Source organism: Phaseolus vulgaris, chromosome 7 (assembly GCF_051622355.1).
Source record: "Phaseolus vulgaris cultivar YP4 chromosome 7, ASM5162235v1, whole genome shotgun sequence".
Taxonomy (NCBI): Eukaryota; Viridiplantae; Streptophyta; class Magnoliopsida; order Fabales; family Fabaceae; genus Phaseolus; species Phaseolus vulgaris.
This window is the reverse complement of record NC_143504.1, coordinates 8,692,224-8,705,063: the sequence shown is the minus strand read 5'-3', so window position 1 is coordinate 8,705,063 and position 12,840 is coordinate 8,692,224. Positions and strand designations below refer to the sequence as shown.

The following is a 12,840-nucleotide window of genomic DNA, read 5'->3' as shown; positions in this document are numbered from 1 at the left end:
AATGGATGAATTTTATAAAATTAATAGTCCATATTCTATAATATTAGATTCATAAGTCATACAATAACTCATTAAGTAGCAACAAACTTAATAAAAATATGCTAGTGGACTGACTCATCTTATTTTATTATTAGGTCACGCAGACTACGAGTTATGTAAGACGAGCCTAAATAAATCAATTGGCCAAAATAGTGAAATCATCCCGCATTTTTCGTAACAGTGTGTGGACGGACCCATATCTACTCGCATTGTCACCTGTACTTATATGGTTGTGAAAAAGAAAAACGAAATACATATTGCATACTATATTTTTTGTTATTACATTAAAAATAACTTTTCTTTTCTTTTTTCATATGATTGTTGCCTAAATAAATAAAAAAAGGTGTTTATATTTGCAAATTAGACTATATGTCGTTCCACTCCCTAGTGTTACCAAACAAAATACAATACTTTCTTTCTCTTTTTTCCATTTCTATGCTAATAAGCCTGTTGTGAATGGAAACAAAGCTTAAAAATATAAAAAGTAATAAAATATTTAGTAGTGAAAATGCGATAGGATGCAAAAATAATAATAAAACAAAAAATATAATACTTCCTTACGATTTTATTATAAAACACATCTTAAAAAAATATTAGTTATTTTTATAAGATAATTTATAATTTCTATATTTATCTATTTATTCTATTAATTACTATGGGTATTTGTATTTTATATTAAAAATAATTTTAAAATTACTAATAATAAAAGTTATTTTATTACATTGGTAATAACTTTTAAATTTTCAATTAAATTTAAATTAATTTTCTTTATTATTCTATTTAATTTAATTATCTTAGAAATGTCTGGTATTAAAGATAAGGAGGTAATAATCTTCAATGTTATCTAATAATTCAATATATATATCACCAATAATATTATATGATTCCTTATAATATCTCACAATAAAACATTAATTACAATTTTGGTTCTATTTTATCACTGCCATTAGCCCGAAAAGAAACAAAAGATTGTCTCTTGAAAACGTAAAACAAAAAAGAAAGATTGAATAAATAGCATTGTATAAAAAATGAGATTAAATCGATTTAAAGTTGGATATTTTCACCAAAGTGGTTCAAAGCAAAAGACAATCTTTTATTACCAATCCATGGAGTGGAATAATTTTTGTATTGGTGGAAACCGATGAAAACCGAAACGCCCTCTTTCTCCTTCACGCATAAATCCCACTCACAACTTCTTCTCTTCAATTGGGCACAGGCGCAAGCATGGCGAAGAAGAGAAAATCCATAGCCACAAGCATGGACGAGGTGGACCGAACCATGTTCTCTTCATTTTCCACTGCTGCCAATTCTCTCTCACACCTCTACACTCTCTCCATGAACCACCACAAACTCTCCTTCCAAGCCGGTGAACGCCACTCCCTTGTAACGATTTTCTCTTTTATCCTCCAACCCCTTTTCGTTCCATCAATTTCCTGGACTTTTCGAAAACAAAAAAGCTAACTTTTTTAATTTGGGTTTTAAACTCTTGTTCCTGTGTGCAATTGAGTCCTTACCTCCGCATTTTAACTGTTTTTGTCCTTGTGTTTAGGGTTTAAATAAACTATGTAATTTGTTTTAATTGGTGTGAGCTGTGTCTGATTTCAGGAAGAACTTTATCAGTGGATCCGGAGGCAACAAGAGGGTGGATCAAGAGTTGCAACTGTCGATATACTCGGCTACATTAAGGTTGGTTTCATTCTCTGGCTCTTTTTGTGTTGTGAGTATCATTGTGAAGCAAAAAAAAAATGCTAGAGGGTGAGGAATTATAGCTTGCTGGTTACTGACAAGATGGTGCTCATGTATCATATCATACAGCAAGGATGATAGCTAGAGGAGCCTTGAACTAGTTTTGGGTTGTTTCTTCCCTTGAGACAAATGTAAATTTTTGAAGGACTTTAAACCAAGCATAACTGAATAAAAAAATGGTCAATTTTTGCCCAAACCTGTTTGTTACCAATCCAAACGGCGTTGTGTAAGCCTTGTTGTCAACCTCACTTGGTGGGATAAGGCTATGTTGCTTTAGTTGAAGCTTGCCCAGATCACACTCTTAAACAATGCTTATGGAGAAGAAAAAAAGTACTAGAAAAAAATCTATAAAGTTCATGTTAGTCTTGTTGTCTTTGTTGGAGATTTTGATTTCGTTCTCTGGTATTGACGTTTGCTTAATTGATCAGTTGTTTTGTTTCTGTAGACTGGATTAACGCAGGTCTTTACCTTTTTCTAAATTGCTTTTTTTTTTTCTGTCTTGTCCGTTGCAGTTTTATCTTTTTATCATTCTTTTATTTGTCTCTGTTCTTTGTGGAATGTCTAATTTTTTGTTTCCTTCAATTAATTGGTGATTATGCTGATGAACTGAAATTGATAATATGAGTCTTTTTGTTTGGCTATGTGCAAGTTATAACAGAGAATGTTGGAAAATTTTCTTGGTATGGGGCATGAATTTTTCACTAGAGAAGGTCTGGAAAATTGGGTAAAATTTTAAGTGGGAGAAATGCATCTTAATTTGTCCGATGGATGTTGCCCTTTTCTTTTATTTGATCCTTTGTCTGTTTAAATTATCATTTTCTAAAGTTATTGAAGAGGTGGAATCTTTAGTGTAATTGCTATTTTAAATTTTTTATGGAAACAAGTGTTTCAAATTTTATGTTTCACTTGTGGGCTTTGAGAAGTTACAGAATTACATTGGGATTGCTGATTGCCAAAAGAGGTAGATAATACAAAGGATAGACAAATTTCCCCAAATTGGAATGGCAAGTATTATGATTTAGTCACTTAGATATTTTTGTAGCAGTTTAGTTGGTATTTATCGTAATTCTTGAACTATATTACATGGTTGTAAGGGTGTCTAGGAAGGATAGAAAAGGCGATGAAGCATTATTTTTTTTCCCTTCCATTTTAAAGAGTTGTAAGATTGTCAGTTTTTAAGAAATTGTTGTCTCAAACTTGTGTGCACTTGTGGCTAGTTTGATATCTTGCAGTTCTGAAAAAAAAAGTGGTTGATAACATGGCAGGTTTGGGCTACATTGGGATGCCTTTGTACTTCATTCAATGTAATATTGGTTTTTGTTGTTACAGATCACTGATTGCATAAATGAAATTTGATTTTTCTGCTAACAGAATGAGCTGGATTATTGTGGTGAGGAACCGAGTATGTCACCTAGAGCTCCACAGCAACACCAACAATCACAACCACTAATGCATGCAACTGTCACTGGTTCAGGCTTTCCCGTAACTACAGGATTTCCTGGCCAAACAATTATGGGGCAGGGACTCAGGTCTGAGCACTGCGATATTCAATCAAAGAATTCCGTGTTTTCAAATGTTTTGTCAAATCCTGTTCGTCAATTTGGTGAGGTAGGTAACTACTCAAGTGGTCTCTCCATGGGGATTGGAAGCCGTAACACCGAAGGCAACTTTCTTCATCAGCAAAGCAGGGACTCTGCTGCATTCATTTTCAATGATGCTGCCATGGACATGCATGCAGACTAGTCTGCTGTTTCATCTACTGAATGTGTTTGCTTCATCAACCCTCGACATTACCTGCAAAAAGAATTGAATAACCAACAGAAGGGCATATCTGAGTCTTGCTAGTTGCATCCTACAAAAAACAGCATTAACTTATTACAATGCATGCTTACACCATCCAAGTGGAGTAATATAGCTTAGGTGTTCAATGTTCTTTGTAAAGTTTATTGTTGAAATAGTTTAAAGGTATTAAAATTTGTACCCTGATCTTCTCTCAAAGGCAACTTTATTACAATGTAGGCATATCTTAGCTCAGGGATTTTTGGTGTCATGGATGTCCTTCTCTTCTAATCATTAATTTTTGTTGTATTTTTTGCTGCAAAATTATCCATAATTCTTTCATAGACAAGATTTTTTTAAAATTTGTTTTCAGGAAAACTATTTAGTATTTTTTGTGACACGGTAAACCACAAATAAAACTTTAATAATTTTAGTTTTGAATTTTTTTCCAGCGTATGCAGTAATAAGAATGGATAATATTATTCAGTAGTATTTTAACAGTTATATGTGCAATGTCTTTAAAGAATTCATTATCATAAATATAATTTATTACTCATTATTATTTTATAAATAAAAATACACAAAACATTAATTAAATAATTTTTAATTCTAATGTGTATATACAGATTTTTTTTGTGCCTTCCGAAGTGGTTCACCTTGACCATGCAGAAGGCCACTATCAGTCCATCTCACAAATTCTATATGCTGTAATTCACAACTTCAGCATCTTTGGTATATCCCTTTGCTTTTCATATCTATTTTGTTAATCCTTATAGCTTCTTCTCTGTTATTGTCTTTGTACTATTGTCAATTTACCAAGAGAGGGAATAAAGACACCCATTTAGCTGCAATTCACACAGCCTTTTTAGGATGAACTTAACAAAGTTCCTAGGTGATGATGCATTGTTGTATACGTTTGATCAAAGCTTGGTAGTTTCTAAAAGAAAGAAAAAAAAAAGGGTCTACACTTGAGAAATGCAGTGTTAAAGCATGGAATGAGAAAAGAAGGGAAGAAAACTTAGCATTGGAATCGCTTGTGAATGAGATGGCTTTGGCAGAGAAGGCATCTTAGCATCAGAAGAATACTTGAAGCTAAAGGATAAGATTGTGTCCATGTGTACATCTAGTATTATTCCAATACTACATACGGAAGAAGTTATTGTCTTAAAATTTAAAATTTCTACATATAAATATTGATCATTAATTTTAATTATATCAATCTCATTGTAAAGTTTTAACACTTAAAACACATGCATTTTCATATTTGTAAACGTGCAATTATTGAACATAAAAATAAAATATCAGTATAAAATTTTTTAAGAACTCACTCTTTTCCATCAAAATGTATAGTTTTTTAAAATTTATTTTGTTCATAATTTTTTCATTTAATAAAATGTGTGAATAAGAGTATTAGAGTAAACGTCCTTTTATAAACGGGTGTGGGAAGTGAAAATTTGAGGAGCAAATAGTAATAACCATTTGAAATATGGATATTATGAAAAGCCCATATATATACACGATTTTTACTGAATTTCGTATCGTCTATATATTTACAAATGACTAAATATATTATTAGTACAAAAATGAAAAACAAATAACATATTATTCTTACTAAGTTATTATATTAAACTCGTTTTCTCTTTTTGAGATTAGTATATTAATAAATATAGTTTATGATTTATTAATAATTAATATTCTAGTTTGTGTATTGCACAAAAATAAATATAATTTCATACAACTAAACTTATGATAACTAAACAATTCAAATATATAAATTATATCATAATTAAAATTGTAATGAACAAATATTTTTAAACTTATAAAATATATTTTAGATTCATGATAAATAAAGTGCATCGTGGTATATTGTTGTTTTTAATTATTGATATTTTTTAAGGTATTAAAATTTAAGTTAGAATTGAAAATCTTATATTAAAAGAGATAAAAAGTTTAATCATTCTTCTAGTATTGAAAGCATAAGAGGAAATGTTTGGACCTATTTGAATACTAGTTTCCTACTAGCTGCAAACGATTATTCATATTCAATTACAACTTGTTAATTTTTTTATTTGATATTTAAAGTTAGTGTAAATTTTACTTGACTTTAAATAAAGTAACTAAATGTTATAAAGTAATTTTAACTTAAGGTTAGTGAAGGTAGCTTTAAGTCAAATTTTAATTTGATATCTTTAACTCGGTTTTATTTTTAAGACATTATCATCATACGTTATTTTAAACATAGTTGTCTCAATATCAATTAGGACATCTTCAATTTAACATAAAATATCATTAACATTATTTTAATTAGAAAATCTTTAAAATATAACTCAAATTTTTAATAAGAATTTATTATTAGAAAATGTATTTTAGACTTAATTCAATCCTATAAAATCAGTTTATAAGGTGATATTTGTATTTACTCACATACTATACTATTAAATGTTCTTATATTCTTATCTTTAGTTAATTTATATCTTCAAGAAAAATTGTCAACTCATCCATGAGACTATATATTTATGAATGATCCAATAGCAGATGACCTGATAAATCAAACAAACTGTTTTTATGATAGACTCTAAATGACTTTGATACCATATTAAGAGCTGAATTTTAAATATAACTTAACCTTATAAAATTGACTCATAAAATGAAGTTTGCACTTACTTATATATTATGAAATGTCATTATCTCTAATCGATGATAGATTAATATTTATTTTGTTTTAAGTAGATGTTTTTACCTTTGAACTTTTACAACTTTGACTTAGAGATAGACTAATCTACTTTATTCAACAAAAGTTTCTCAATTAGACTTTTTTTTCGATTCCACAACTAGACACCACTTCACATTCAAATACTTCTCACCCTTCTTATTCAGATGACGGGTAGAACTTGAAAACTAAGGTCGCCACCTTCTTGTTTTTTGTTATTGAAATGCTTTAAAAAACGGCCAACATTTATATAATATATAGGATTATTAATTTAGACTCTTAATGCTTATATTAATGTTTGATATCACAAATAATAAGAAGGGAATTAAATTTGATCTTTTATCTTTTAAAATAAAATATATTATATTTAAACTCAGTTTGTAATATGATATCATAGTCTATTCTATTGAGATTTATTAGACACATACTCTCATCTCTTTCCGACGTTGCTAGATTACTCATAAATATTTAATTTCATACATAAAAAATATTAATATTTTAAAGTATAAGATGAGTTAAAAATATCATATAGACAAAAGATAAGACTAATTTACAAATTCCACTTTATATAATATAATTTTATATAATTTTGTAACAAGGAGTTAAACTTTAAATTATGATTTATGTTTTGATAATGAATAGATTAATACATTTTTTTAAGAAATTGGTTATTAGCTAGGTAGTTGGTGGGGTAAAGATTTTGGTTGAAGCTAAAGCATCCGACAGTGTAGCCACCACAGATTCTGGATCGGGTCCAAAGGAAGAGTAACCTTTCCATTATTTGCACCCGTAAAATTATATGTATATGTTAGAAATTTCGATTATCTAAACGTAATTATTGATAAGTTTTCTTAATCTTAGCTTCACAATATAGTAATATCTCTAGGTCTGGAATGAGATGAGACAGCAATTGTGATTAATTAAGATAACAGTGATTGAAAACCATTGACACTTCCAAATGAAGTCATTTAGTATTCATTCCAATCTCAATGACATGTCATCATTATTTTTATGATGTGTTGCATTAGATTATAAAATGCTACTCCATTTTATAAATCTAAAAACTCATGTGATGTAAGTTTTATTTATAGCACGTGAGAAAAGGAAAATATAAAAACTATTTATATGTTGTTATGTAAAGCTCTTTTTATTGAAGAGCTTAAATGATTTCATAATTTGGATGTAAAAAATTTGAAAGCAAAATAATGATTGATGCAAGAGAGTGGTGGGCTACAGTGATGCTCACACAATGATTACGTGGATGACCAAAAAGATTGCACTTTCGTGTTTCACTCTTCACGCGATCATACCAATCAATTCTTTATACTACTTCTAAACTTAACTTTAACCGTATTTAAAATTTAAATTAATTTTATTATTGTAACTTATATTTATAAATAAATAAATTTAAAATTATTTTTGAGTTTTAAAAAGATTAAACAAAATGGCATTTAGGAATATGGTATGATTAAATCTAAAATCTATAATGCATTTTTTAAATATGGGTTGGAGTAGTCATGTTCATTTTACTTTTTCTTTTTGCACGTCTACTTAAGAAACATTCCATTTTTAATTGAAACTAGCATGATACTCGTGCGTATGCATGAACCTTTTTTTTCGTTTGTAATTTTAAATTTATCATTAAAATTTAATATTTAATTTTTTTATATAATAAAATTTGAAAATTTTAATATAATATATACATTGTTATTGAAAAAATATGTCTAACAATAAAATAAGAAAGTTTTTTATTGTATGAAAATATTGTATTTTATAAAAAAAATATTTTATATTAATAGTTATTATAATTATATAAACAAAAGGTATTCAATCGTATCTAAATTACCATTTCGGAATTTTTAATGGAATTAATATCTTTGAAAATATTTTTAAATTTACTATATTAATGGATTATATATTTAATGTCGATAGTTTAAATTCATAACTTTTTTTAATGATCATAGTTAATAAATTTGAATAATATAATTCTCTCTAAATTTAATATTACTATCATAACCCTTTAAGTATAGTACACCTTGCATATATTACTTTAAATACAATTATATACATAATAATTTTTGTTACTCGTATCTATAAGGTACATTATACACAATTCCTTACAATAACAAAACATAAACAACTGTGAAACCTAAACATCAACATCGGTTTACCTAAAAAATAGTTTTTTTTTTTCATTTTGTACTGTATTTTTAATTGCTAACAGTTGTGCTGATGCTAGTTCATATAACACTTGATCCTCAAATTTAATCTTTAAAGACAACCTTTTTAGATGATATTATATACAAATCAAGATTTAAGTCATGATTCACTATTTAAAAAAAAAATCGTTGTAAAATTGAAAATATATATATTAATTGTTAAACGAAATAAACTTACACTATTGTTCAAGTCCAAAACAATGCAATAACCATAAACTATATTCAAACACAATTAACATTTAAACTCACAAAAACATATTAGTATAAACAAAAAAACAAAACTCTTAGTAAAGAGAAGAGTAACAATGTATATAGTATAGCTTTCAAGCAAAACAAAATAATATAGTAGAATTTTTAGAAGCACAACTTTAATTATCAGACAACAAAACTCCTAATAAAGGTAACAACAATGTAAATACATTATTGTTATATATTTGAAACAAAATAAACATATATTAAAAATTTCGTAACATCAAATTTCATAGAATGCAGGGATCACAAACTATATTGAAAAATAGTTAATATATTTGTTCTTACCTTATGCCTCGATCTTACAAAGACCTTAAGTTATTACATTTCCCTAGTATAATATGATGTGTGATGTTGTTTTAATTGTGGTGCGATTTTGATACTTGATGGGCTCTTGATGCAGGTTGATATTAATACTAAAGTTGGAATGTGTGTCTGCTCTCTTATTTTTCTGTTTGTAATATTTTACTTGACGTTGGATTTTACTTTATGATTTTGCTCCATTACTTAGGATACCTTGGCCTATGATTTATATTATCCATAAAAGTCACTAGTTACTACAAGAGTCATGGAACATCTTCATTTTCACCAACTTCCAGTTGAAATTGTAAACTTTTTGCTTCTTTATTTATCTTCTTATTATTTTATGAATAATTAAAATATTCTAACGTACTTACCCCTACCCATTATGTATTAGAATGTCATTGTGGCCATTACTTGTTATTTTGGTTATAATCAAGCAGATTTTGTCATCATGAACCAATCATTAATATACCGTGAATTCTTTCAATCTCTTTTTTTTTCTCGATCATATAGGTATGTTTGTTGCTTGCTATTAGATTTTTTTTTTCTTTTGATTGGTGTTTATGATTTTTATGATATGTTGCATTTTCAACTTTTGCAGAGATGAAGAGAAGAAGATGGGGACCCTAGTCAAGGAAGATTTTGGTCGTCTAGATAGAACTAACACCATGGTGAAAAATTGTGTTGTTGGAGAATGATTCTTCATGTTTTGCAATTTTTATTTGAAACATATCAGTTTCTTGTCTGTGGTTTATGATCGAGTTTCTTTTCCAAGACTTGAGACATGGTTCTTATGATAAGTTGGATGATGATGGTCTTGCACCACTTATAAGTTTATGATTTTGTTGTTTGTCCCCAAGAAATTGAATAATAACTACTTTTTTTTGTTGTGAAATAGGGCACGAGAATATTTGGTGGGGATGTTATTATTAGAAAGATGTGTTGGAACATTTTGCTCAAAAAAATATTGTAGGAAATTTTGTTATTACAATACTAGAACTTTGAACATTTTTTCTTGTTGCAATCTTCTCGTCTTTCTGGTCTTTCGGTTAGGCTTCTTTTGGTTGGATCTTCTTTGGTCTGGACACGATGGGGGGAGTACCTGCAAAGACACTCCGACGATCAAATCAGACCGAAAGCTAGGTACTAAAAGAGTAGGGAGTGAATAGTTACCTTGGGTGTTGTGCCTCTTCTGCTATTTATACTGCTCTAGATGGGCTATGGTTGTTATGGGCCTGCTTTAGGGTCCAAACGAAGGCCCAATTGTGCCTTAACCGTGCTTATCACCTAAGTTGGCTTGTTTATACCTAATTACATGTTTAGCTTTGCATCTTGTCGTCTAGTCGGCCTTTCGACCATCCGGTAGTACATATGCCCCAGGCTCGAGTGAGTTGGTTTAAACGTAACATAGAGTCGAATTGCTGTGAGTGTTCGCAGGCCGAGTGTGTTCATGATTGCTCTGTTGCTGGATGTCGAGTGTGGTGACTTGTACTCAAGGCGCGTGTATATGTAGTGGTGAAAAATGTACGCTAGATGTAATCTTTGGCCGAGAGGTTTTCTTTGGAACTCTCTTGGTCGAGAGGTTTTATTGCGTACTCTCGGCAGGGATTCACGGGTGAATTCTTCCTTGGCCGAGAGGTTCTCTTTCAAACTCTCTTGGCCGAGAGGTTTTTATTTCGTACTTTCGGCAGGGATTCACTTGGGTGAATTCTTCCTTGGCCGAGAGGTTTTCTTTCGAACTTTCTTGGGCGAGAGGTTTTTCTTTCGTACTCTCGGCAGGGATTCACTTGGGTGAATTCTTCCTTGACCGAGAGGTTTTCTTTCATACTCTCCGTAGGGATTCACTTGGGTGAATTCTTCCTTGGCCGAGAGGTTTTCTTTTAAACTCTCTTGGCCGAGAGGTTTTCTTTCATACTCTCGGCAGACATTCACTTGGGTGAATTCTTCCTTGGCCGAGAGGTTTTTTTCGAACTCTCTTGGCCAAGAGGTTTTCTTTCATACTCTCGACAGGGATTCACTTGAGTGAATTCTTCCTTGGCCGAGAGGTTTTCTTCGAACTCTCTTGGCCGAGAGGTTTTCTTTTGAACTCTCTTGGCTGAGAGGTTTTTCTTTCGTACTCTCGATAGGGATTCACTTGGGTGAATTCTTCCTTGGCCGAGAGGTTTTCTTCAAACTCTCTTGGCCGAGAGGTTTTTCTTTTGAACTCTCTGCAGGGATTCACTTGGGTGAATTCTTCCTTGGCCGAGAGGTTTTCTTCGAACACTCTTGGCCAAAAGGTTTTCTTCGAACTCTCTTGGCCGAGAGGTTTTTCTTTTGAACTCTCTCGGCAGGGATTCACTTGGGTGAATTCTTCCTTGGCCGAGAGGTTTTCTTCGAACTCTCTTGTCCGAGAGGTTTTTCTTTCGTACTCCTGGCAGGGATTCACTTGGGTGAATTCTTCCTTGGCCGAGAAGTTTTTCTTTCGTACTCTCGGTAGGGATTCACTTGGGTGAATTCTTCCTTGGCTGAGAGGTTTTATTTCAAACTCTCTTCTTCGCTTTTCTTTTTTAACAGTTCCATCTCCTTTTGTATCTTCAAGATTAGTGCCATAGGATCTAGGTGACTGGTTTCCTCTTGTGCATTTTTGTCGTTGCCCGTCATGCTCCTCGTAGTTACCATGTGGTTATTTCGTGGGGTTTCCTTCTTGGCCCCACGGTGTGCGCCAAAATGTTCCTGCAAGACTAGAACTCTGCATAACACTTCCTCTTGTTGCAATCTTCTCGTCTTTCCAATCTTTCGGTTAGGCTTCTTTCAGTTGGATCTCCTTTGGTCTGGACACAATGGGGGGGGAGTACCTGCGAAGACACTCCGACGATCAAGTCAGACCGAGAGCTAGGTACCAAAAGAGTAGGGAGTGAATAGTTACCTTGGGTGTTGTGTCTCTTCTGCTATTTATACTGCTCTAGATGGGCTATGACTGTTATGAGCCTGCTTTTGGGTCCAAATGAAGGCCTAATTGTGCCTTAACCGTGCTTATCACCTAAGTTGACTTGTTTATACCTAATTACATGTTTAGCTTTGCATCTTGTTGTCTAGTCGGCCTTTCAACCATCCGATAGTACAAATTTGATACAAACATCTATTAATGAGATGTAAATTAGTATACTTAAAATTTTTATTATAATATTTTTATTTTTAAAAAAAAAATTGAAAATCAACTTTAAATAAATTTTTATTTATTTTAGGCACAACATGTTGGAAGTGGTGCTCTATAACCAAACCAAAACAATGTAGGATCAAGTGAAGGGAGTACGACAAATTAGGATGTGTCTTGTACTATGTCAAATGTAGAACAATTATTTTAAGTTATCATTTTTATGCATTTGTAGTTTGGTATGCTTAGAAATGATATATGAACTTTGATCTATCAATGAATGAATGAAGTCTTCTTTTCTTATAAATTTGTGTATATATTATTCAATTATTAGTATTTATGAAGTTCAATTATATTATGAAATTATTTTGTAAAAATAGGATTAATTATATCACGAAAACATGTTCAATTAAATTATAAAAACAAGTTCAATAAAATATTAAAAATTAAAATATTTAATACTCGAATTATTATAATTGTAATTAACGTATAATATTTCATAATTTAATATAATAATGACAATTACAAACGTCATTTTATAATGTATAAAGTGACATTTCATTATTATTATTTTTTTTATAAAAGTTTTCATGTAAGATTTTATTATGCAACTTGACATCTCAACTAGGCTGACACATCAAGTAACAACAATCATATGTTAT

General features: G+C 30.5%; 1 protein-coding gene across 1 annotated transcript; it reads left to right on the top strand.

Annotated features, from left to right (window-relative positions):
- Positions 1-1,114: 1,114 nt before the first annotated feature.
- LOC137828536 (uncharacterized) lies at positions 1,115-3,873 on the top strand. Its single transcript, XM_068635154.1, has 3 exons — positions 1,115-1,422; positions 1,645-1,725; positions 3,157-3,873. Exons 1-3 carry the CDS (start codon positions 1,264-1,266, stop codon positions 3,526-3,528), a joined length of 612 nt encoding a protein of 203 aa, XP_068491255.1. The 5' UTR covers positions 1,115-1,263; the 3' UTR covers positions 3,529-3,873.
- Positions 3,874-12,840: the final 8,967 nt, after the last annotated feature.

Excerpts from the sequence above, each read along its gene's own strand:
- LOC137828536 (XM_068635154.1), top strand. The coding sequence starts at position 1,264 with ATGGCGAAGAAGAGAAAATCCATAGCCACAAGCATGGACGAGGTGGAC. Across the intron at positions 1,423-1,644 it reads CCGGTGAACGCCACTCCCTT|GAAGAACTTTATCAGTGGAT; the intron begins GTAACGATTTTC and ends GTCTGATTTCAG. Across the intron at positions 1,726-3,156 it reads ATATACTCGGCTACATTAAG|AATGAGCTGGATTATTGTGG; the intron begins GTTGGTTTCATT and ends TTCTGCTAACAG.